Below are 24,269 nucleotides of genomic sequence, written 5' to 3' on the forward strand. Positions count from 1 at the left end.
TTGAGCTTTTAACACTTGCTGGATCCAGGATTTAGAAGTCTGGCACCCAACATAACACCTCAAGCTTTTATTAAATTCTATCACAATTGGTTATAGAACAGGAAGCAGAGTAGGAGCAGAGAATTCTCCCAACAGAAGTGTGTAGAAAGTGGAGTCCCTAAAGGACTGGTACTGGGACCTGTGGCATTTAACTTGTTTATAAATCACCTAGAGTTAAGGGTGAGCAGTAGGGTGCCTGAATTGTTCAGGGTGGTTAAATAAAAAAGGGCGCTCCAAAAAGAGATATTTAAACTGTGTGAATGGGCAGTAAAAGGCAAATGTAATTCAATGCAAGCGTAAAGTGTTGTAAAAGGTAAAGGGACCCCTGACCGTTAGGTCCAGTCGCGGACTTTTCCACGATATTCGAATTTTTCGATTTTCATCTGTAGATCTGGGAAAGGTTCAGAAAAGGGCTCCCAAAATGATCGAGGGATTGGAGCAACACCCCAGTGAGGAAAGCTTAAAAAATTTGGAGCTTTTTAGGTAATGATGAACGCGATAAAAAGTTGGTAGAGAACGTTCCTCCCTCTCTCCAGAACTTCAGTGGGTCTACTCTTGAGTAGGAATTGGCCGACCACCAACCATAGGAAGGCTGGTTACTTGGGACACTTCCAAAGCAATCAAGCAGCGCAAACGGAGCCACATGCTTCTGCATTGCCGTGTAAAAGTCAGCGCAGCCATTGCACGCCTCCCACGGAACCGACACGGACTCCCGCGCCGCCAACACCCTTCCGCGCCCACTCCTCGTTTCCCACCGCTTCCCTCGTAACGTAGCACCTTGCCTACGTACTCCTTGCGCGCTTGCTGATTGGCCGCGACGCCCATCCTTCAAGGCGAGGAGAGAGGCGGCTCCCGGAGAAGAGACTCCACACACACAAACCAGCTCGTCTTGCCCTTTCCCTGCCCCCGCCGCAGATTCTCTCACGGCCCTGCCCGCCCCAGAAGCTCCTCCCCCTTTTGCGTCACTCATCTTCCCCGCCCTCGCGCCTCGGCACCGCCCACTTTGCCAACGAATTCGAGGTTGGCAGGGGAGGGGAGGTTTTTTTTTTTTTTTTAAAGGAGGAGGGGTGGGGGTTAAAGAGAGAACAACAAAAAAAAAAGCCCTCCTCATGGCCGGCTGGCTCGTGGGCGCGTCTCCGCCCACTTCGGCGTAGGCCCGCCCCGCCCCTCCCTCTCCTAGGCCGCCGGCCGGCGCAGCTAACTGCGGCCGTTGCCTGCGAGGCGGGGCGACGGGAGCGAGGCGGGAGGCCGCCTCCGCTTGCCGCCGCCGCCACAGGGGAGACTTCCGCCGCTGGTCCCTCACCTCCCGGCAGTCTTTCGCTCTCTCTCTCTCTCTCCCATCTTTCCCTCAGGAGAGGCGACGAGGCGGGCGGCTCCGTGGTGCCTTGCGGCTGTTGTCGACCACCCTGCGAAAGCGCTGTCCTCTCTCTTTTTATTTCCCTGCGCCGGCCAGGAGCCGCGGAGACTCCTCCCCTTCCCTCATTTCTCTCTCTCTCTCTCTGCCTTCCTCGCCTCTCTTCGCCCGCTCGCCGCCTCAGCAGCAGCGCCACCTTCCTCCCTCCTCCTCCTCATTTCCCTCCCGGTTCCTGCTGCCCCCGCGAGGCACCTGCGCCCCTCCCCCCTCCTCCTCCTCAGCCGCCGCCACAGCGAGAGAGAAGGACAAGGCCGGAGTCGGCCGCGACCTCTCCCCGCGCGCGAGACCTCCCTCCCTCCTTCCCTCAAGGTACGGTCGCCTCACGAGAGCCAGGCGCGCGCGGGTGTGTGATGGGGCCGGGTTGGCGATTCGCGGGGTTCCTGTGGAGGTTGGGGGGGGGTGTCTCCATGAACGGTACACAATGGGAGGTGGAGAAGGTGGTGGTAGAAATATGGCCGTGGCGGGATTGGGGCCCTGCCTCGCCTGTGGATTGTGAGGCATGTTGCTTTTGTGAGGAGAAGGGTGGAGTGTTGTGTGTGTGTGTTTTTTTATTGGGGGGGGGGAGGAAAGGGAAGGGGGAATTTCGTAGCTTGCGGGTGGCTGGGACTCCCGGAGCCTGTTTTTGTGTTTCCACAAGGGAGGTTCGCTCCGAAACCCGTGTCCCAACTGGAGCTTATAAGGGTGGGGACAACGAGCGCTATACGTGGGTTTCAGCGCCGTGAGTCAGTGTGTTGTTGTGCTGTGTATGGGAGTGTGGTGTGATTTCCATCTCCCCCGTCGGTGTGCGTATTTTGTGTGTGTGTGTGCATGTGGGGGTGGAACTGTGTGTATGTGCATAATACATGAGTAGCAGTGGTACGTATATACACACACACACAGAGGCTGGCGCATCTGCCCGTCTCCTTGCGGAGGAGTGTTAATGGGGGTGGGAGGCAGGGGCGACGAGGGCGAAGGCTAGCGGGGTTTCCTGCTCCTCCAACCAGAAAGCAGAAGGGAATTAGCAACCTAATCTCTTCCCTAGGAGGGACGATCCCTTAACAGACGGGATTTATTACCATGATGCCGCATGTGTGCGGTGTGTGTTGCTGTGTGGTTGTTGTTGTTGCCTTTCGCTTCCCCAGCTCCCCAATATACAAAGGTAGGGTGGTCCGTTTGGATGGCTGAGCCTTGTACTTGAATGCAATGCCCATTTCCTGTAAGGCCCATATTTATTCTTTCTCGACTGCTGGGCATTTTCCGTAGCTGCAAATAATTGATTGCAGCCTTGTAAACAATACTTAAGAGGTCTCTTTTCTGTAGGCCTCCTCCTATGCCTCTGCTTCGAAGATTGGTTAATTAAGCTACTGTGCTGGCTACTGGATAGCCAGTAAGAGTGAATGACATACACTATAGGGTACTTAAGGTGAATATTTGAGTTCTCTCTCAAAAGTTTATATGCTTTAAATGCAGCATGCGTTCAGCTGAAGGCCTGCCCTATTAAAATTTTCTACCTGTAATTTTTGCATGTCGCATACCTCAGTGCATAAAAACTTCCTTTGTGTGAAATGTCAAGCTGGCTTAAAGACTACTTCTTTGTCTTTTGAAAAAGCTTTAGTCCTCAGTAGTTAACTTGCTGTATGTGGGATCTCAAGAAATACCAGAAAAATAAGAAATCAAAATAATACATTTTTATCAAACACTTATACAGATAAATATCAATTATGGATTTTCCTTTCACTTAGTGCTAGGGCCTCTTTGTACAATTCATTTTTTGCTCTTACAAGTTATGGAGCTGCCTTGCATATTTTCTGAAACTGATGCTTTAAAAAATTGAGGGTATTCTGGTGAAAGTGTAGCATGAAGTAATCCTAAAGTAATGGTTGAGTCAACTTCTACAGAACAGATACTAGCACTAGAGTCTTGGAATAATGAAACTTTGGCCTGTGGTTCTCACATAAAACCAAACTATAGTTTATTAAACCATGGTTTATTAAACTATAGTGTGGCATTATGTGTTAATCCTGCCCAACAGCTTAATTATGGTTTGTTTGCTGCCAACAAACCACAGTCAGAATCTATGGTTGGCTTGTGAACTTTGGTTTGATTTAACTATTGCTGGGTGTTACATCTGAACCCATCACTCTAACTTTGGCTTGTTTCATCACCTCACCTCAAATGCTCACCAAACTACAAAGGATTGAAGCAAGAGCAGCTGGAAAACAATCCGAACTTTGTAGAAACTAGACATTTGGACAGTACAGTCTTGGTGAAGCTTTTCCCATAATTATATTTCCATACAAGAAGAGGCTTGGCCATGCAACTGTTAATGGCATAAGAAACTAGTAGTATTTTAAGAAAACAACTTCTAGGGATTACCTGATCTCAGATGAATTCAACCATGGGAAAGATTCATCCTGGTTGCTAAGGGAAAAGGAAGGGTAAACTATGGAGATTCTGAGGACCAGGAAATAAGACAGAAGCCTCTAAAGTGCACCCAATGGGAAGTGAAAACAGCATCTCTTTAGGACTCCCCCCATCAGCAATTCTTGTTGCCTTGGAGTCAAATAACTCGCTTATCATCACAACTCTGACTTCTCATTGGCTAAAAACATTGTCAGGCAGGAGCAGTCAGGCTGGATCATCTCACAGTAATTGCTTAGAAGAATACTTGCACATTTTGCTGCATAACTTAATTTTTCTACAAAGGGGTTCAAGCAAAACTTTGCTGTTGCCTGTCATTCAGTGTGTGTAAGTGAAATGTCATAGGTTTTTTTGTCCAGCTCTCATCCATAGTGATGATTGACCTCTTTGTCTCACCCCCCAAGTTATGATTTAGTTACAGAATTCTATACACGACATTCACCTTGGAGTAAATATGATTGAACTCATTAGGACTTCTCAGTAGACATGCATAAGATTGTTAGCTTATTAACATTTCCAGAAACTACCTCTGCATACTGCTGACTTTTGGTAGGCATGCTAATCTTATTTGTATGGAGAAATGAGTGAGAGCTTCCGATCTACAGAGATCTCATTCGACACATGCAGACATATACATCATAAAAACTCACTTGAACCATAGTATTCTATTGTATTGTAAATATGGACTCTGTAGAGTGCCAGAAATGCCAAAGTGCCAATGGATATTATTGAATACTTTATATTTTCTCTGCATGCATTTAATATTGACATAATATTGCTATGATGATAGTTCTGAATCACAATTTTCTATAAGAGTTAACTTTTGATTTACTTATTTTTAGAAAAGCTTTTCTGTTACCATTCTAAATAATGTTTTAATATTTGCCCATTGTTTGACCACTGCATAGGCAGACCAATGGTGGACATAGTGCTGAGATTAAATGTGGCAAATTAACTGAAATCCCTTGACAACTTTGAGCCTAAACCAAATCAGAAAACAGTTGTAAGGCAGAATTGCCATTGCGCTCCTTATGTAAAAGGACAATAGTTACATTCCGTAAACACAGTCCACATACACCATGATACAGTTGGAAAAAGTAGGCTACTTACCAGTACAAAGGCATGCCTGGCCTAATTGAATGTTCAATGATTGATAAGTGTTTCACCCAGAAGAGTGTGCCACACTGGCTTGCTTAAAGTGGCACGATGCTAAGTGATGGCAGAAGGCCCATGTCTTCCAAATATGTGATCTGTTCCCTAACTACATTTAAAGTGTGTGTAATTGAATGTAATGCAATGTTAGGGCATGTGTGTTGCTGAACCATTCTGCCACATACAACTCTTATTTCTATAGTTTGCAACATATCACTCTCGGGTTTAGAGTTTTCCTTCCCAGTGGAACTCCAGTGCTGGATAAATTCAAGGGGAAAGGTACTGAAATAGGGAAAGGTGCAAGTGTGTGTGTGTGTGTGTTTTCCAGTACCTCTGTGTGTAGGTGGTGTTAGACTAGTGGTTCTCAGACCTTTCCCCCATAGACCATTTGAAACTTGCTGTGGGTCTTGGTGGACCACTTAATGATTTCTGCCTGTTGTAGCAATTGCAATGCACTATGCTAGATGCTGTATGATTTCTGGTTTTATTTTTATTGCTTTTATTAGTTATATATTGTACAGATAACCCACAACTTATATGCATTTAACTTGTGCAATTTCAACTTCACACGATTGAAGATCAGCTGGTTGAAATCACGCAAATTAAATGCACGGAAGGCGGAGTGCTTAAAAAGCTCTTTTGTGCAGGGTTTTCCTGGAGTGGAGAGATCTTTAAGGTCTCATACTTGCTTACTGGGCTCTGAGAGGCTTCTATGAGACCCTATGAGATCTTGAAGAGCTTGGTGAGCAAGGCAGAGAGCTTAAAAGTCTTCTGTGATGCTTGTGTGGGAGCAGTTCCAAGGAGTTGTTTTGACTATATGTGATTTTGGCACCCCGAAACCTAACCTCTGTGAAAGTTGTGAGTTACCTGTATTGTATTCTATAGAATCAAAATTGTAATACAATAAAAAAATAAGCAATTAAAGTACATTTAAATCAATGTGAATACAGTGGTACCTTGGTTTACGAACTTAATCCATTCCGGAAGTCCGTTCTTAAACCAAAACCGTTTTTAACTGAGCCGCACTTTCCCTAATGAGACCTCTCACTGCTGGTGCCCTTCCACTGTACGGATTCCGTTCTTAGACCGAGGTAAAGTTACTAAACCGGGACACTATTTACGGTTTTGTGGAGTTTGTAAACCGAATCGTTCTTAAACCGGACTATTCTTAAACCGAGGTACCACTGTATTGAATGTACTGTATGTACTAGTATTCAAACACAAATCCACAAGCACACCATGGACCTCCTGAATGAAGCTTAATAGTTCTGAATCACCATTTTCTATGAACCTGGATAGCAGTCATGGCTAGAAGCAGTTGATAGGATTATCCGTCATGAATTCTATGACTACCTTTTACAGTGATTTACTAATCGCCATCACCATGTATCGTGGCAGTGAATTGCATAAATTATGCGTTGTGTGACGATATACAGTGGTACCTCTGGTTATGTACCTGATCCGTTCCGGGGTGCTGTTCGCACCCCAAGAAGTACGCAACCAGAGTGGCGATACCATGCATGTGTGGAGTCATGATATCTCACTTCTGTGCATGTGCGACCTGCGCAAAACATTTCTGCCCATGCAGAGACCACGCAAAAACCCGGAAGTAAACACTTCCAGGTTTGCCACGTTCGTAACCCATGCCGTTCGCAACCCGCAGCGAATGCAACACGAGGTACGACTGTACTTCATTTTGTCTGTTCACATTCTTTGTCTAGTCAGTTTCATTGTATGGCCTCTCAGCTCTAGTATTATGAGGGAGAAACATCCTTTTTATCCACTTTCTCCACACATGATTTTATGAATTTCTGTCATATCCTTCCCATTTTCATTTTCCCCATGTAGCCTTATAGGGCTGTTGATTCAGCCTTCATATACAGTACTTTTGGTTGGCCTTTTCTATACTTTTTCTACTTCTACAATATCTTCTGAGATGTGGTGACCCAAACTGTACATTATGCTCCAAGTATGGCCACACTATAACTTTGTATAAAGGGTTTTTGTTACTAGCAGTTTTGTTTTTAATCTCTTCATAATAGCTTACATAGAGTTTGCATTTTTCACAGTTGCCACACACACACACACACACACACAGAGAGAGAGACAGACAGACAGACGGGAAACATTTTCATTGAGCTATCTATCATAACCCAAAGAACTCTTCTGTGATAAATCACTGCAAATTCAGACCCTACATGTGAAGTTAGGGTCTCCGCCATCTGTATCACTTTACTCTTTCTTTGAACTGTATTTGACTTGTTTTAGTTCTGTTCATTTCATATAGTTGAGAGAGATTCTTTCTGAGCTCTTCTTAGTTAGCCAGATTTGTGGGTGACACCACATTATTTGGAGAAACAAAAGCTAAGTCACTACTCATTTGTAACTCCCAATTTGTTTATGAACAAATTTAAAAGCACTATTCCCAATACAGGTCATTGGGTCACTCCACTAATTACCGGTACATCCTTTCACTGTGAATACTGTCCATTTATTACTACTCTTTGGTTTCTTTTCTTCAGCCGATTCCTAGTCCATACTGGTGAATTTAGTCAGGAGCCATTGTTGAGAAACCTGGTCAGAAGCTTTCTAAAAATTCAAGTATGCAATGTGTACTGGATCATACTTATCAACAAGCTTTTTGACACTCTCCAAAGAACCATAACAGATTAGAGAGACTGTACTTAGTAGAAACCATGGTGATTGTTTTTCAACAGGACTTGTTCATTTATATGCTTGATCATTTTAAATGTTTTCCATTAGTTTATCTGAAACTGGTGTTAATCTGACTAGAAAAGACCCTGATGTTGGGAAAGATGGAGGGCACAAGGAGAAGGGGACGACAGAGGATGAGATGGTTGGACAGTGTTCTCGAAGCTACTAACATGAGTTTGGCCAAACTGCGAGAGGCAGTGAAGGATAGGCGTGTCTGGTGTGCTCTGGTCCATGGGGTCACGAAGAGTCGGACATGACTGAACGAATGAACAACAACAAAATTGACTCTCCTCTAGACCTATGAAATGGAAGCTGGTTTTTTTAGTGACAGTGGGTGGAATTCAGTTGTGCCCTTCACTTTGCAGAAGAGCTTTTGATCCATTGGACACCTCTGGTAACAGGGTGAGGGTGAATCAATTTTTCTCAATTCCTTCTTGCTCCTAGTCCCCTCCACCCCCTTGGGGCACCCTTTCATAACAACGTAGAATATGTTACAGAATGTTGCATGAGAAAGTGGGAATTGGCAAAATTTGCCTCCCCTTTTCCATTAGTAGGGGCCTCTGATAGTTCCAAGAGCCTTCCACTCAGAACGACACAGCTGAAAACATGCATTTCCAAATGCAACTAGGCAAGTGGCTAAACATACTATGTATTTATTCATAATACTCATTTTTTTTGTGGAGAAATAGGCAAATAGAAGCAAGTCAAGGTATATAGGGAATCCAAGGTATGACTGTTTAATAATCCATATTTCCTGTGGAAAATATATTTATTCTTGGTGTGTTTTTCAGTATCTGGCCACATGGATTTGAGTAGTCACAGCATCAAAATTGCTTAGGATGGATTGCTTATGTTAAATTCATTCTTTTTTTTCAGAATTCATCTATGAATAAAACAATGTGTGAATTGTGATGGGGGGAAATGTATCAATATTGGAACATTATATTGGGTAAGTGTGACTTATAAATTCTGTCTCTTTATAAGGAATTATGGTCAGGTGTAAAAATTAGTGATTGCTTTAGATCACATGTGTGCAGGCTTTAAGTGTGATCCACTGTGGATGAGCAAGCTGCCCCCCATACTGAATTTTGCTATTAAGGGGGAGCCTGCCAAACAGAAGACACTTGGGGATTTCACTTGTCTTCCTCCCCATCACAATCTAGCTCCAGACACACCCACTGGCATGAGGCCTCCAGCTGCCTTTAGGAGCAAAAAAGTTTACCTCCCTTTTTATAGATCTGTTATTATTTTCTGTGTATATTTTTATTTTCCTCTTTTTAAATTTCTTTTTAAATCTTAGTTCATTTCTCCACCACATTTCCCCTTTACCCATTTTTCTTGTTAAATTTGGAAGAAGATCTGAATCATGTGTCTAGCTCAGCCTTCCTCAACCTTGGGTCTCCATGTTGTTGGACTACAGCTCCCATCATCCCTCACCACTGGTCCTGCTAGGGTGATCAGAGTTGCAGTCCAACATTATTTGGGGATCCAAGGTTGAGAAAGTCTGGACTAGAGTCTGGAGAATATGTATTAGGAATTTGGGGGGGGGGGTTTAAAATGAGCAGCCAACAGATGGGCTGCTTTCATTGTAAAAATTGTATACAGAGAAATAGCCAAACAAAGTGAATTGATTGGAATGAGGAGACACCTTATTGTGTAATAGTTTCAGCATGATAGTAAGAAAAATCACTAGCTTTTGGATCTATGTAATTTGATGTTGGTTTTCCTAGCTTTCAGGAAGTGGTGTGCTGGAAAGGTGGAACTTTAACAAGCAATGCTTTGAAATGATGAAAAGTTCAGAGACAAATTTACTATGGAAAAAACTGCATGATACTATAGTAATACTACGAGAAATCCTAGGTGCCTTAAAAAAATATCTGGTGTTGCCTAGAAATTTGAAATCTAGTTCAAACTCAAAACTAATTTTTTTTTTATACTTATATTGGCAATGAAATTAAAGTAATGATAAGCATCTGAAAATAGCATCAGAGCATCATAGTACTTCTATGGTGGTGTTTTTCTTCCTCTTTTTCATATTTATTCTTTTAAAACAAGTGTTGATGTCAGTTGTTGATGAGAAATACGTTATTTAACATTTAAAACTTGGAAACTCCTTTCTTTTCTTTTGGAATTATTGGTCTCTGCTTGTTACATTTTGATGACTCATTACTTCACATATCAGAATTCACTTTCCTTTCATCAAATGCCTGCTGCTTAGTTATTCAGCTTGTGGGTTTCATTCCAGTGGGATATGGCACTTTATAAACAGCACACTTACCAGTGACAACAGGATAGAATTAGGGCTGTGGAAAAAATTGTAAGTTGTGCTCTGCGTTTTTAGGCATTAAGGATTTATCCAGCTTGCTGTCAAGATGCTTCTCTAAATTCACCTCCCTTTCTCCAGAGGGATTTGGGACACTGAGTTTGGCCTGGAGATTGATTTAAAGAGGTGACAAAGAGTATTGTTCAGGGGCTGGAGGTTCCTCATTCCCATTCTGGAGGACTCATCTAGAAGATAGATGTTCCGTAATTAGTATTTTGTTTTGTCTTGATTTAAATTATTGTTGGCACCTGCCTTTCTTGACAGTGGAGTGCGCCCAGTGGGTGAGGGAGTCAAACCATTGTGTTAGCAGCATCAAAGTGACCTTGCCAGAGCTCAAGCCTGGGGAGTGTGTATGGAGGTCTTGGGCTGCCCAGCAGCTTTGCTGATGTAGTCCAAAGCAGAGCAATACGTTTGGCACCAGCTTGGTTGCAGAAGTTGCTGGAAGGAGGAGTATAAAGCACCAGCCAACAGTCTTAGGGACTCCATTCTGGATTTGTGTAGGGTCTATCCTGCAAGGCAGCAGAGGTTTAGGATCAGTTTTCCTTCCCCTAGATGGGCTCCCTTCCCAGGTTGAGGAGCCCCATCTGCCCCTCACTTCCCTCTATGGCACATACAGAAACTGCCTTCTTGACTGTTGGACCCACTATTGGTCTCATCCTCTCGGCATTTCTTTGCATGTAGGGGAAGTACTGTTAAATTAGTGTTTTAAATATTCAACTTTTTGGCAGTTTTTGACCCAAAAAATCACTTGATCCAAGGGTGCTTTTGTTTGTACTAATTTTCTTTCACACTTGGTACTGCAGAATTTATGTATGTCCAACAGATTTTGTAATGTGAACATAAAGAATCCTTATAAAAATATATTTTACAACACCCTAGACACCTTTTAGGAAAGGGAAAAAAAATAGTCCACAATAGAAAGCTTTGCACAAAGTTGGATAGAGGAGGGCATTGAAATAATATATTACAGTGGTACCTCAGGTTGCGGACAGGATCCGTTCCAGAGCTCCGTTCGGTTCCCAAGGTTTCCATAACAGGAGGGACCACTTCTGTGCATGTGCGCGGGGTGGTAGAGCGCTTCTGCACGTGCAGTGAAACCCGGAAAAATACTTCTGGGTTTGCCACGTTTGCATCCTGAAAGATACGCAACCGGAGGTGTGCGTATCCAGAAGTACCACTGTACTTTGTTGCATGCTATTGATGCTATTATTTAAAGCCTATTTTTGCTAGTTCTTGAAAATTATTATTACAACTTAAAGTGAAATATAGTTCGCCTATAGGCATTTTTATATAATGGCTCAATCAGTAAACAATTTTAGCAGATTTTTGCAACTTAGTCTCGGGGAGCTTTAGCTGCACTTGGGGTGTGCTATGGCGTGTGGTATGTTTACTTATTTAATGTGTTATTTTGATGTGCACTAATGTTGGAGCTCAGCACATTTCTAGAGAGCAGTTTGAATTTCATGACTTGTGTGTTTTAGACTTCACAAAGATTTATTAATTGGTTGTTCACACCTGTATATTTTTGCTTGCAGATACTGTATTGTAATGTGTAGGTGATACATTTAACAACATGCACACAACTCTGATATTTTGTGAGTTTATTGTTGAACCAATAATCAGTTAGTAAACCTCTAATCATGTGCTGTATGTAATTTATACCTTTACCTGTATACCTTTACCCTTACATGCTTGATTAATAAACGTTGTTGTTGTTATTACAGAAGCACTTTAAAAACCAGTAAATGGTGCTGATAGAAGATCTACTGAGATTATATTTTCCTGTAACAACTACGAAGGAAAAATACTTCGCGAATGGGATGAATACACAAGCAGTGACTGCCAGCAGCAGCTTGCTGACTCACAGTAACTAGCTGGAGCACTTAACTAGTGATGTTTCCATTTCTACTTTACCCCATTTGAGCTTGCCTATCTTGAAAGGGGAAAGAAGTTCAAAGTGGAGTACCGTAAACTTGATATGGATAGCAAAAAGAAAGACAAGGACAAACTGGATGATAGAATGGCAAGGCCTAGTGGTCGATCAAGTCACAATCCGCGAGGCGGCAGCTCTTCAAACTCTGGAGTGTTAATGGTTGGACCTAACTTTAGAGTTGGGAAAAAAATTGGATGTGGCAATTTTGGAGAGCTACGATTAGGTAAGATTCTGATCATTTAAATTAAGATGCACATGCCTTTGAAACGTTCAAGTCTGTACTGTATGTTGACTTTGTTTCATTTCAAAATGATGAGGTCTGTTCATTTAGACTATAATACAGAATTATGACTGCTGGTAGTTACTATAGATTTGTCAGCATAGTGTAAAGACAGTTTATTTCTGATATCTTGGGGATGTAATTTTTGGACCCTTGAATGAATCCATGCCATATGCTGTGGTAGGATATTCATTTGAGTGCATAGATTGCAGGTTGGCTCTTTGGGTACAATAGATTACCGAATATTGAACTTTTGATTATTGGATCTTCCATCACCGTTGGTCTTGATTTGTGTTGAATTCCAGGAGTGGAAGTGGCATTCTATCTTTTTTTACACTTTGGCCCTTATTTTCATTGCTATGCATTTTATTTAAAGAATGGGTATGTTTGGACTTAATAGTATTGGATTAATAAACCATTCATTCATTCATTATTATTTTAAATAATAAGTTTTTTAAGCCTTGAATGAGCAATGACGCAATATGGTTCCCACTGCTTTCCTGGCCTGATCCCAGTATTTCTATTATGGTTTCTTTAAATCACTTTCCCCATTATGTTTGAAAAGGGGAACTGTAGCTCAGAGGTTTCCAATCTATGGACTGCGGACCCTTAGTGGGCCATGGAATTAATCACAAGTGGTCTGCAAAAGCCTGTAAAGACTGGGCAAAAACTGAGCATCAGGCTCTCATCCAAAAATGGGGAGGAGAGAGAGGGTGGCTGTAATACTGGCACCTGACCTGCTGCTGCAACCATAGCAACTTCTAACACCTAGAGTCATGGGTCCCTTGCAGTGGTGGCTGTGCAGGGCTGGGGAAGGGATTGGGCATTGTTCACACCCCTTTATTTATTTATTTACTCCTTCCTTCTCTCTGCCCTCCTCATTCTGTCTCTCCTTTTTCTTCCCTCCCATTATCTTTCTACCCCTTCTTGCCACCATTGCAGCCACAGTGCCCCCCTCCCCAGCATTCTTCATTGAAACATACTGCCCCTGGAACCTTCCCAGCAGGCCCCTCTGGAGTGTGAGAGTGCAAAGCACAAAAGCATCATACGAGGTGGTTCATGGACACCTATGCGAACCTTACTTCCAAGAATCTTGCCCAAGTGTGCTGGCTTACCATACACTGCATTGGAACCACTTTTGTCTTTAAGACCAGTGACAAGATGGACTTTAACTTGCTTGTCCTGGCCCAACTTTTGGAACTCAGCCCTGGAAAGTGCCCCTGCAGGTGCCACCATGTGCTAGCTTCAATCTTCCCCTGGTGAAAATTCCTCCCATTTTGCAGGTGGTTTTGAGACACTCTCCCCTCCCTGATTCAGGTAGGGTTGTGTCTCAGAATCTCCTGCTGAAGACGGTATTTTAACCATTTTAGCAATGCCTGCTGAAAGAAAGAAAGAAACTCCTTTTAATAGTTCCCTTCACATGACATCACTGCCCCCCTGCAGTGGTGCAACCTATGTCCTTTTGGGAGGCCCTATACCCAAGCTCCTTGGGGCAGTCCACCATGTGGGCCTTTGTGCCTGCCAGGCTGACATCACATCACATGTGGTGCATATGGCAGGGTTCACCCACTTCCTGCTTTACCCTGCTGCTGCGGAGAAGTACGGTTCAGCGTCTGTGATGTGGCACTCTCCCAAGATGATGGACCTGTGGGACAAGGCCAGAACAATTAGCATACAAGTCCTTGTACTTGCAAGGTTGGGAACTAGATTACTTTCCTTTGGGACTCCCTTCAATTCTATTACAGTGGTGCCTCGCTAGACGAATGCCTAGCTAGATGAAAAACTCGCTAGACGAAGGCATTCGTCTAGCGGGAGGCTGCCCCGCTAGACGAAAAAGTCTATGGGGCTGCCTCGCAAGACGAAAATTTCCCGTCTTTTTTTTTTTCGTCTAGCAAAAGCGCGGCTGTCATTGCCGCTTTGCTAGACGAAAAACCCGCTAGACGAAAATTTCCGCAGAACGAATTATTTTCGTCTAGCGGGGCACTGTATATGAACCCCTGCTATACCTTAATGTTGAGTTGCTGACTAGGATCTGAAATGAAGATCAAATTTGGTTTTAGATCCTAGTTAGTAAAGTGACATTATTACAGTTCCCTGTTTCAGACATAATGGAGAAATGGTTTGAAAGAATTTGCAGAAGCAGCACAGGAGAAGAAAGGACATGTAATCCAATGCCCTTAATTAACTTGTTGTTTATTATGTCAGTATTGTTATGTCTGAACCAGTCAAATAACATGGTGCTAAATATATGTTAATTGCTATATTTCTAAGTTACTAGTTCAAAATTTTAGAAGCAGAATAATCATCACATTGGTTGTTTGAGCTTTTATTATAAATATAAACACATACCTGTACAATCAACAAATACAGTCTATGCAAAAAAGAAGAAGAAAAAGACCAACAATTATTGTGTACTAATTTCATTTATATAAGCTGTGATCAGTTATCAAACTGGAGGCATGGGGAGAGAATACTGATCATATTTGTACCCTTCTGTTTCTTCTCAGTACAGTGGTGCCCCGCTAGACGAATGCCTCACTAGACGAAAAACTCGCTAGACGAACGGCATTCGTCTAGCGGAAGCTGCCCCGCAAGACGAAAAAGTCTATGGGGCTGCTTCGCAAGACGAAAAATTTTCGTCTTCTTTTTTTTTCCATTTAGCGGAGCGCGGCTGTCATTGCCGCTTCACTAGACGAAAAAACCGCAATACAAAAAAATTCGTACAACGAATTATTTTCGTCTTGCGGGGCACCACTGTAACTTTGTGAAAGAAGTGATGCTGAAACAGTCACAGGTCAAAGGCCATTGTGTGGCTTCCATGCCTCAGTTTGGATTTTAAATTTAGGCACATCAGATGTTAAGTGTATATACTTCACTGTTGCTCTGACACATTTTATTGAAACAAATTTCATTTTAACTTCAAACTAGCAGGCTTATCCCCACTTTTATTTTTTTTTAGATGGCTGCCAAATTTGTTTCACATACATCTTTAAATTTATCCATGTCTTACAATTGGAAAAAGGAATACTTTCTATAAAGTGGTTTTCTGTAATGAATGAATAAGAACAAGCCATACTATCTATGCACATGTGCCAGTGCCATCTGTATTGCAATAGTGCCTAAAAGAACATCTGTCTTGGAAGCTGTCTTCATCATACTCCCAAACTGACTCTCATTTCACCAAATGTAAAATGCAGCCTTCCCAACAAGTCCACAAATTACTAGCCTGCTACTGACATCAGGGGCTGACATTAAGAGGGCCACGCTTTATGTGAAAGAAATAGGCCAGCACAATACAAATAAAACTACAGGTTTATTTTTTATGCCAGGTGTAGAGAACAGTGGGGTTCCCGCCTCCACATCCAGCATAGAAGTGCATCCCACAGGATGAGACAAATAGCACATCCCTTGGTTTCTGTACTGGATTTGGAGAAGGGGGCTACCAGTGAATGGGATAGAGCGCTCGCATCTTTCTGTCTGGAAGCCCTTTTGAACTCTACACTGGATGTAGAGGTAGCAAAGTACTCTCCTCTAGGTCTAGCATTGAAACAGAAGAGGCTGCTAGAGGGAGGAATGGGCAGAGAGCTTCATCTCTCTGCCTTTAGACCACAACTCGTTCATTCATTTGCATGTTGCCTATGATATGTTTTGTTTTAGTAAATATTTTTATTCCACATATAAGACTTACAGCACAGACCTATGCATATTACTGAGAAGCAAATTCCACTGTATTCAGTGGAACTTGCCCCCTAGTAAATGTGTTTAGATTTAGAAACTAAAAGCTTTAGTATATTTTTTTCTTCAGAGTATGATTAATGATAAAGCTAATGAAAGGGCTCTGCTCCAACTCCTTAAGGAGCTCCAGCTCCACATTTCTCATAACCTTTGAGGCTATGATTCAGCAGCTGCTCATGGAGGCAGGAAACAGCTGGCTCACCTATGCTACTTTCTACCATTTCTTAAAGAAGCCATGAGCCAATAAAATACTCTCTTCTGGTTCACAAAATTTCTCCCACTTTAACTGAAAAATACTTTGTTGCCACACCAGTTAGCAAAAAAGAAAAACAGATTCATTACATCAAATCAGTAACATATGGATGTCCCAATCATATCAGTAGTCAGGATTACATGATTTCTCCCACAGCCATGCCAGTAGCTCTCAAGGATGAAAGACTCTGATTGTGGGTATAAGTCCAAGCAGTAGAGGGCCATGTTTACTTTTTGGCAGCTACCATGATGCAACAAAATTGTACTGTATTACCTGAACCCAATATGACTATCATCTGAGATTATGGTTTATGGGGCAGGTGTCTGGCAGGAAAAATGAGTAACTCTTTTTGGATGATGTCTGCATTCATCTAGCCTCTTGCTTCATGCTAAAAGCTTCATAGTGATTCTAACTATTTGTTGTTATTTATAGATAAAATAGCAAAGTGTTGTTGATAGTGGAAGGTTTGATTATTATTTTTGTTGTTGTCTTGCCTTTCTATAAACCTCAAATAGCTTTAGGTTGTGATTATATGCTGAAACATCGATTAATGGAACATATAATTAATAAGCTAAATTTTGGAAGGGATGAACTTCAGTACAGTAGCTCTATCTAACATTAAAATATATGCTGAACTGGTCACTTATTTAAAATAATTGCCCATCAAAGTTAAGTGCTCCTGTGCATATGTAGTGTCCCTGGGATTTTTGTTTTTGTATTCATAGATTGCACAGTGGGGATGGACTTGTAATTGTAAAGTTGTGGAGTCTACTTTTTGTAACTGGACTAATGTTTCCTGTTTGAGTTGTTTTGTTGTTGTCCTTACACTGTACTGAAACAATGCAAATTATTGGGATAAAAAAGTGCTCCTCATTGACTAAAAAATATCCAAATTTGTTTCACTTCTAGAAATATAAAAGTAAATGCGGCTAAAATACAATTTATGATCATTGGCAGTCTTGTCCTTTCAAGTTAAGCTATTCATGGAACATTTAAGTGACATAAACAGCATTGGCGAAAGTACACAAAGTCTGTCTTTATGTTGGAATTTGTAACTTTGTGTTAATAAGTAAAGTGCAATGTTCTGATATTTTTACTTTACATTAGTCAGTGGGGAAAAAGTAACCCCTCCCCTGTTGTTTAGGTAGAACTCTGCAAGCCTTTAACTACCTTTTGTGATATCTCTATATAATTTGAATTAAAGGGCAGCTAACTTCTTATTAGGAAAATTGTGTTGATATGTGTTGTAATTAAACACTTTAATCATGGCTTTACAGTTTAAGAGGGTTATAAGGTCATTAACTTGTTTAGGTTTGCTTATTGTTCGTACTGGAATAATTTTCAGAAATTGTTTATGGTTGACTAAACAATTAATAAACATTGTATGCTCAGAATAATCAGTTAAGCTTCTTTAAACTGTATTGTATTTCATTGGTTGCATAGTTCATCATTGTGTGTTAATAAAATGCAGATACGATTATACAGTTACTATGTCTTGGATCCTAAACTGCCCCTTCATTTATGTAAGGCGATGGGAGGACAACTTGCAACAGATTCCTATGCAGCCCCATAAACCATTCCCAATTCTCATCCAATTTCCAAAATAGATTTTATAGCAGCACTGGTATCTGCAAGTAGCAAGAGAGCCCCCATTCTGTGATCTTAGTTTCATTCACTGAATGAAAGCTAGAGTCTATGCCTATGTTTAGGTAAGCATTGTGATTTTCTGTGTGGTGTGATTTTCTGTGTGTGTAATTGTTAGTTCCCATCTGTACAAACTAAAAGAGGCTATACTTCTTAAAGTAACAATTTTCAATGCTGAAAGATAAACAAATACATCAAGGAATAAGTGTGTATCTGAAGCTGTCAGCTGCTGCACATTAGTTTTCTTAAACTAGCTTTATTGTATTTAATACCCAGTGCAGATTGATAGTATACTACTGTAATAATATGTTTATTTTTCATGGTCAATAAGAGTTTGACAGACTTTACATATTGAAGCAAATGGGCAACTTCCATCAACTTTTTATTTCAATGTAGATGTTTTGCCATCTATATCTATATCTATATATACATATTACAAAGGCATGAAGTCTGACATTCTTGTTTCTTATCTTTCAAGGAAAAAATTTGTATACAAATGAATATGTGGCAATTAAGCTGGTAAGTTTACACTCATTAATAATTACAAACTCTTAGATTTTCATAAACTAAATAATGCTTGCTTTCAACAAGATGTATTCAAAATGAAAGAGTTACAGGCCTTATTCAGAGATCACACAGTTGCCAGCTACTTCCACTTTTCCATGATACAGCTGTATAGACTTACGGGTAAAGTCATTTATTATGCAGTATACCAATGGTTAAAATACTTTTCATCAAAGCTTTTTGTTAATATGTATAGTTTAATATTTTCAAGCTACTTGTTACTACTCCGATGACTGGCTCAGCGCTAGCTTAACACTCCAACGGGCCCAGCTTTTTTCCCAAGCAATTTTTGGCAACATGGAACACCAGCACATGCTTATTCCCTCTGCCACAGCCCTACAGAAAATGGGAATTAATTTAACATCCTGGTGATAAATACTAAAAAAAGAAGCTTCTTACTATTACAGAGCTCATACCTAAACAGATTATCTGGGTAGTTTCTCCCTGTGCTTTGAAAAGCATGTGCAACCTTTTAAAATGTGTAATGTTTTACAGTATTATGTTTTTAGATACGCTGGAAGCCACCCATAGTGGCTGGGGCAACCCAGTCAGATGGGCAGGGTATACATATTATTATTATTATCTCTCATTCACTATCATAGCATTGTAGTCTATAAATCTTTAACAGTGAATAAATCACAGAATAATCCCCCCCCTTTGAGGCTATCCTATTCACCATTATTTGGGAGTAGGCCCTATTGAACTCAATGATACTGACTTGTGAGCAGGTGTACATAGGACTGCGCTATAAGTGGGATTATTAGCAACTGATAATGCTTTTGAGGAAATATCACATTGCATCTCTCATTAGAAAGCGAATTCTTAGCATAATTTCTATGGTTGTATTAGTTACGAGAAAAATCCTTAGCCTTTTCCTGCTAATTAAGGTTTCCATTTTGGGGTCATTTTGAAACTGCATAGTATCGAAACTATTGTTGTTTCTGACACCCCCACCCCCACACACCCCCGCTGCTGGAATTCCAGCCTCCACACTGTTGTGCTAAAGACTTTTAAGTAACGCTATGCTTCCTGCATTGCTATAAAACCAGAGGCCAACACTTTTTTCCTATTAGGAGAAAAATGCTTCACTGTGGGGGTAAAGTTACTAGTCAACAAATCTTTTTGCCTGTGAATATTATGGGGGGCGGGAATTCTCCTTTCCCCATTAATGTTAGTATAATCAAGTAGAAAACACAAAAGTACTGGATCTGAGCAAGACATTATTTTCTTTCAAGTTTGCTGTCAGGAAGATTTTTGTTAAAGCCTACTTTTTTTAAGATTATGAGGCAAGCCTCTGGAGGAGATAGACAGTTGACAGTATGGCCTATGTTTCTGCTGACCCTTTCTAGTTAATCTTGTCATTGGGTCAAGAGTGCCAGCATTTCACTGAAGATGTGTGTTCTGCTCCTTGTAGTATTGATCCATATTTTCTAAGCTTTTTGGTTGCCTATGATTTGCTCCTGTTAAATACTTTATGTAGTGTTACTGATCTTTATATTTCAGCAGTGTTACTCTAAATGGCATTGTATCTAATGCCTTGAGTTTTGGATGCGCACATATTTGGGCACCGCAACCCCCCCCCCCATTGTTAATAACCAAAGGGAAAGCACAGACACTTTGATTTGTCCCAATCTCCCTTGGCATTAGCTGTGTGATAAAGTCTGGGGAGTTTGGCTGTGAAATGAAATCATCTCTTGTGTCTCCTCCGTCTTCCTCCACCCTTTTACTGAAGTGGTGTCTGGTGAAAAGGTGGACTAGAAGAGATTCAGAAAAGGGAGGGGAGTGGTCCTCCCTGTTTCAGAAGATCAAGGAAGAGAAAATACTGTCTACATTGACCTAACGTGAGATTTTTGTAAAAACAGCACACGAAAGCTCATACCAAGAACAAACTTAGTTGGTCTCTTAAGGTGCTACTGGAAGGATTTTTTAAATTTTTATTTTGTTTTGACTATGGCACACCAACACGGCTACCTATCTGTAAGTGAGATTTTTGTGTTAGGGGGCACTCAAAACAGTTGCTTGCCTTGAAAGAGGATCACGTGGGGAAGTTACTATTGCAGTAGGTGTATGTTTGTGCCCATATGCTTTTCCTGGCTGCTAGTGGCTTGTGTTCCTTTGAAGCTGAGATTTCTACTCCTGTAATTGCTAAATTAACAGCACCTCAGACATTGCATATATTTTAATTCTGCCTTTGGAGTCCAATGTTTCTTCCTAATCCTATAGAAACAGTTTTGAAATGACTGTTCTATATGCAATATGGAGTACAAATTAAATGAGGTGTAAATATTGTATTATTTGCACTGTGATAAACAGATTTAAGAAAGTAAATATTGTCAAAGTCTCTTTTGGGTGAAAGAAAATTGGAAATATATTTCTTCAGATAGCAGTTGCATTAACATGTTGTGTTGGGAACTTAACTTTTAAAATCTAAAATCTTGGTCTCTTCAGGAGCCAATGAAGTCAAGAGCACCACAGCTGCACTTGGAATACAGATTCTACAAGCAGTTAGGATCTGGTGGTAAGTATAATTTAGCAAGTTGTAGCATAATATGAAGTACTACAATATTGAGGTTATATGGTTAATAAAAGTCCCACAATTTGATATATAAATATTTGTGCATTTTATCACACACAAGTATATTTAATGTTCTTGGTTTATATTAATAGTCACAGGTACTTGCTACACAGTTCATTGAAGCTACATCTAGCATTAGCCTGATGACAATTTTCTGATAAAATCGCTAAGATTTCTTTTACTCTGGCCAGTGTTCAGCATATGTGTTTACCCCATGGAAACATTTTTCAGAGGAAAAACATCTGCCATAGAAAGTTAGGTACCTCGATCCTTGCAAGGCTGCTTTGGAGAAAGTGTTGCTGAGATTTAATTCCATATTGCAATACAGTATATAACATTCAGTTTGACCTTACATGAGTAGTATAAAATGTAGCTCAAAGGCCAAAGTGCAATACTTTGGTGAGGCAGCTGTGTTCAGAAAATAGGCTTCTGCTGCTGTCCATGACCAGAACTGGGTGCAAACCTTATTGGCTGTCTTCCATGTGTGTATGTTATTATGCCTATCATTATGGAAATCAGTCATAGGACAAGGTGCTACACAGTAGCTTATAATAAATTTAGACAGTACTCTTCTTTGGTTAACTTCTACCCTGTGTATCATAAGAAAATGTAACCCTACCCCCCTCCGGTAGGAATGACAGGAACCAAGAAGCCAGAAATGCAGGGAATAGAAAGTATTTGCCTCATACATTTGTCGAGTCTGAAGTTCTTAAAAATCCACCTGGAATCCACTGAAATAAAGATGTCAAAACGTGTTCTGGGAGCAGTAGGAATTGGTTGTTCACTCATTTCTATTTAGTTAATGCCTCACCAAATCTCTTGCCACTTCTTTCAGTACTGTTTAGTCCTCATTGTCCTTAATTATAGTGGTAACCCCTGAGGTAGTAGGTTTGATTATATTGAAATTATATTGCAAATCCAATACGTTGCTATGATTTATGTAAGAAATAGTATGCCGAAGAGCATTCTTACAAGTTTTGCATCAATTCCATGTTCTGCTTGCTGATGCTGCATGTTCTCCGAAACCCAAGATGACCAACATATATCATAGCGTGTATGAAAATGAAGTTTCCAGTTTTTCTTTGTTGCCCAAATTGAAGTAGATGAATGCCTGGCTTGCAAATCATATTAAATTGTAGTTAAAATAAAATGTGGTTTAACAAGAGCAAGCAGAATGCTGGTATACAATCCTAAAATCACAGGCACTTCTCTCACCACTCCTGCTGTGCTGGATAAGAAACAAGTCATAGCCTGACTTGTTGTTTTGGCAGAACCTGGTTTCATGGTTTATTCACTTGCTCTTTACTCATGGTTTGCTTTACTTCTTGCCAGTGTGGCAGCAGCAGGAACTGAGGAAAAACAAAATGCCTGTGATCTAGCAGCATGTACCAGCATACTACTTGTTCACATAAAACCACATTTCATTTTAACTGATTTAACGAGATATGAGAACCAGACTAATGCAACTTAGGTTGCCAATATTTTTCATCTAGAACAAGAGCTTAGCGTACATACATGACAACCATTTATGATTATATCTTCTATACTGCTATTACAAAAGAAGATGTCTATTATAACTGGTTGCATTCATGTCAGACTTTTAGTTGACATTGTAGGAGAATTGTTGGCCGCGTAAATTTGAACCACAGTAGTGAAGCATCAGAGGGCATTGTTGTTTGTTGTATTTTCTACTGTATTTTGATGATGTTTAGTTCATAGTTCTGTAAACAAGAAACTGGATGTTAACTTTGACAACAGAACAGCTTAATATGATGAAGTACTTTGTATATATTCAGTAGAAATGCTTTGCATGTTGGGCATTAGCAGCATCCTCTATCATGTAGATAGATTTCAGACAGTTTCCTAAATTACTTGGAGTTACTGAGGGGGTCAGTTCTACAAGTCTAGCCCCCATACCATAATTGGGCTTTAAAATAAAAACAGGTATTGGTTTCAATAAGAAGTTATTTCAGCCTAAAACCTACTGGTGGGAGTGGCACAAAGAGTGGGTGTTGTGGACTGGAAGGGGAGGATCCATGGGCTGCATCCAGCCCACTAGTTCCCCAACTTAGTTGTGTTGGAATGAAAGGAGCATAGTGATACTGGTGCATGATGGGTAGCTATATTTGAGGATTAACCTATAACATAAAAAATATCCAGTGTAGGGCATGTGACTGAAACTCTTTGTCTTCAGCTACTAGAAGTATAGAATTAGATTTGAAAGGGTTCTTGGAGGTTATCTAGTATAGTAACCTGTTCAATGCAAGGTCTGCAATGCAGCATACAACTACAGCATCCCAGACAGTTGGCCATTTAGCCTCTGCTTAAATACCTCCAGTGAAGAAGCATTTTTTGTTTGATCCGTTTCTTGATGTCATTAGGTTTTGGCCAGCACCAGTAACAAGTGCAGTGTTGGATTCTCATGAGCAAATGTGACTTGGCTCCCAGCTGCCTTCCTTAATGCATGGGGAAGCTCACCTGATTTGGAAGGGATTTGCTGCCAACAGGGCCTGCCTTTCTGTGAAGTGTCCTGTGTCTGCAGAAGACATTGCTGCTGCTGCTTGCTGACTAATGGAGCATTGTTAAGCCAGCACACACTTTCCACATATTGCAAGATAGATGAAAATGCCCCATATGACAACAGGTTTCGGCTTGTTCTTGATTTTTCAGCTCCACTTGATGTAGAAGTTTGTATATGTTCTGTAGCTAGCTGGGAAAAGGTTGAATGGGAAAAGCAGGCAACCTCTGGTATCTCTGCACAAGCTGTTTCCATTACTGAGCTTCAATATTTTCTCTCAACACTGACAGAAGGATCAGAGAGAAAGGAAGGGGAGGGATAGCTGAAAATAGAGGCCACAAATAAAGTATACCACTCCCATTGATCCCCCCCAAGGCACTGCCTACTTTTGATTATGGCACTTGATTGTTTTCCATGGGTCACAGGCTCTTCACAGAAAACCTGTTCTCCAAAACATGCTTTGAATAAAACACACCACAAATCATTTGTAGCTTTTTCTTTCCCCAAGGAAAACTGGTACGCTGGGTTAATGAGCATTAGGAAGCAGTATAGCTTTATGTATCTGCTGCTGGAAAATACAGTTTATTTGGGGTCTTACAGCATTTTTTATATAAACACAGGCATACAGCTTTTAGTCCAGATTTTGAACAACTATTGATAGTAATAAGAGATAGATGATGATGATGATGATGATGATAGTAAGAGATGCACAGGCATATCTTGT

At 40.9% G+C, this 24,269-nt stretch overlaps 1 protein-coding gene across 6 annotated transcripts in view; it reads left to right on the forward strand.

The window, feature by feature from the left end:
• Window positions 1–1,455: 1,455 nt before the first annotated feature.
• Window positions 1,456–24,269, forward strand: part of CSNK1G3 (casein kinase 1 gamma 3) — a 52,184-nt gene continuing 29,370 nt past the window's right edge. For 4 of the 6 annotated variants that reach the window (XM_033164455.1, XM_033164458.1, XM_033164459.1 and 1 more), the window contains exons 1-5: window positions 1,456–1,762; window positions 8,597–8,669; window positions 11,768–12,199; window positions 18,367–18,407; window positions 20,901–20,970. In XM_033164455.1, the coding sequence (XP_033020346.1) occupies window positions 12,022–12,199; window positions 18,367–18,407; window positions 20,901–20,970 (289 nt within the window). In that variant the 5' untranslated portion in view covers window positions 1,456–1,762; window positions 8,597–8,669; window positions 11,768–12,021. The remainder of the gene's footprint in view (window positions 1,763–8,596; window positions 8,670–11,767; window positions 12,200–18,366; window positions 18,408–20,900; window positions 20,971–24,269) is intronic. The other 2 variants (XM_033164454.1, XM_033164457.1) reach the window with 1 other exon arrangement.

This window comes from Lacerta agilis, chromosome 11 (genome assembly GCF_009819535.1).
Source record: "Lacerta agilis isolate rLacAgi1 chromosome 11, rLacAgi1.pri, whole genome shotgun sequence".
Lineage (NCBI taxonomy): Eukaryota > Metazoa > Chordata > Lepidosauria > Squamata > Lacertidae > Lacerta > Lacerta agilis.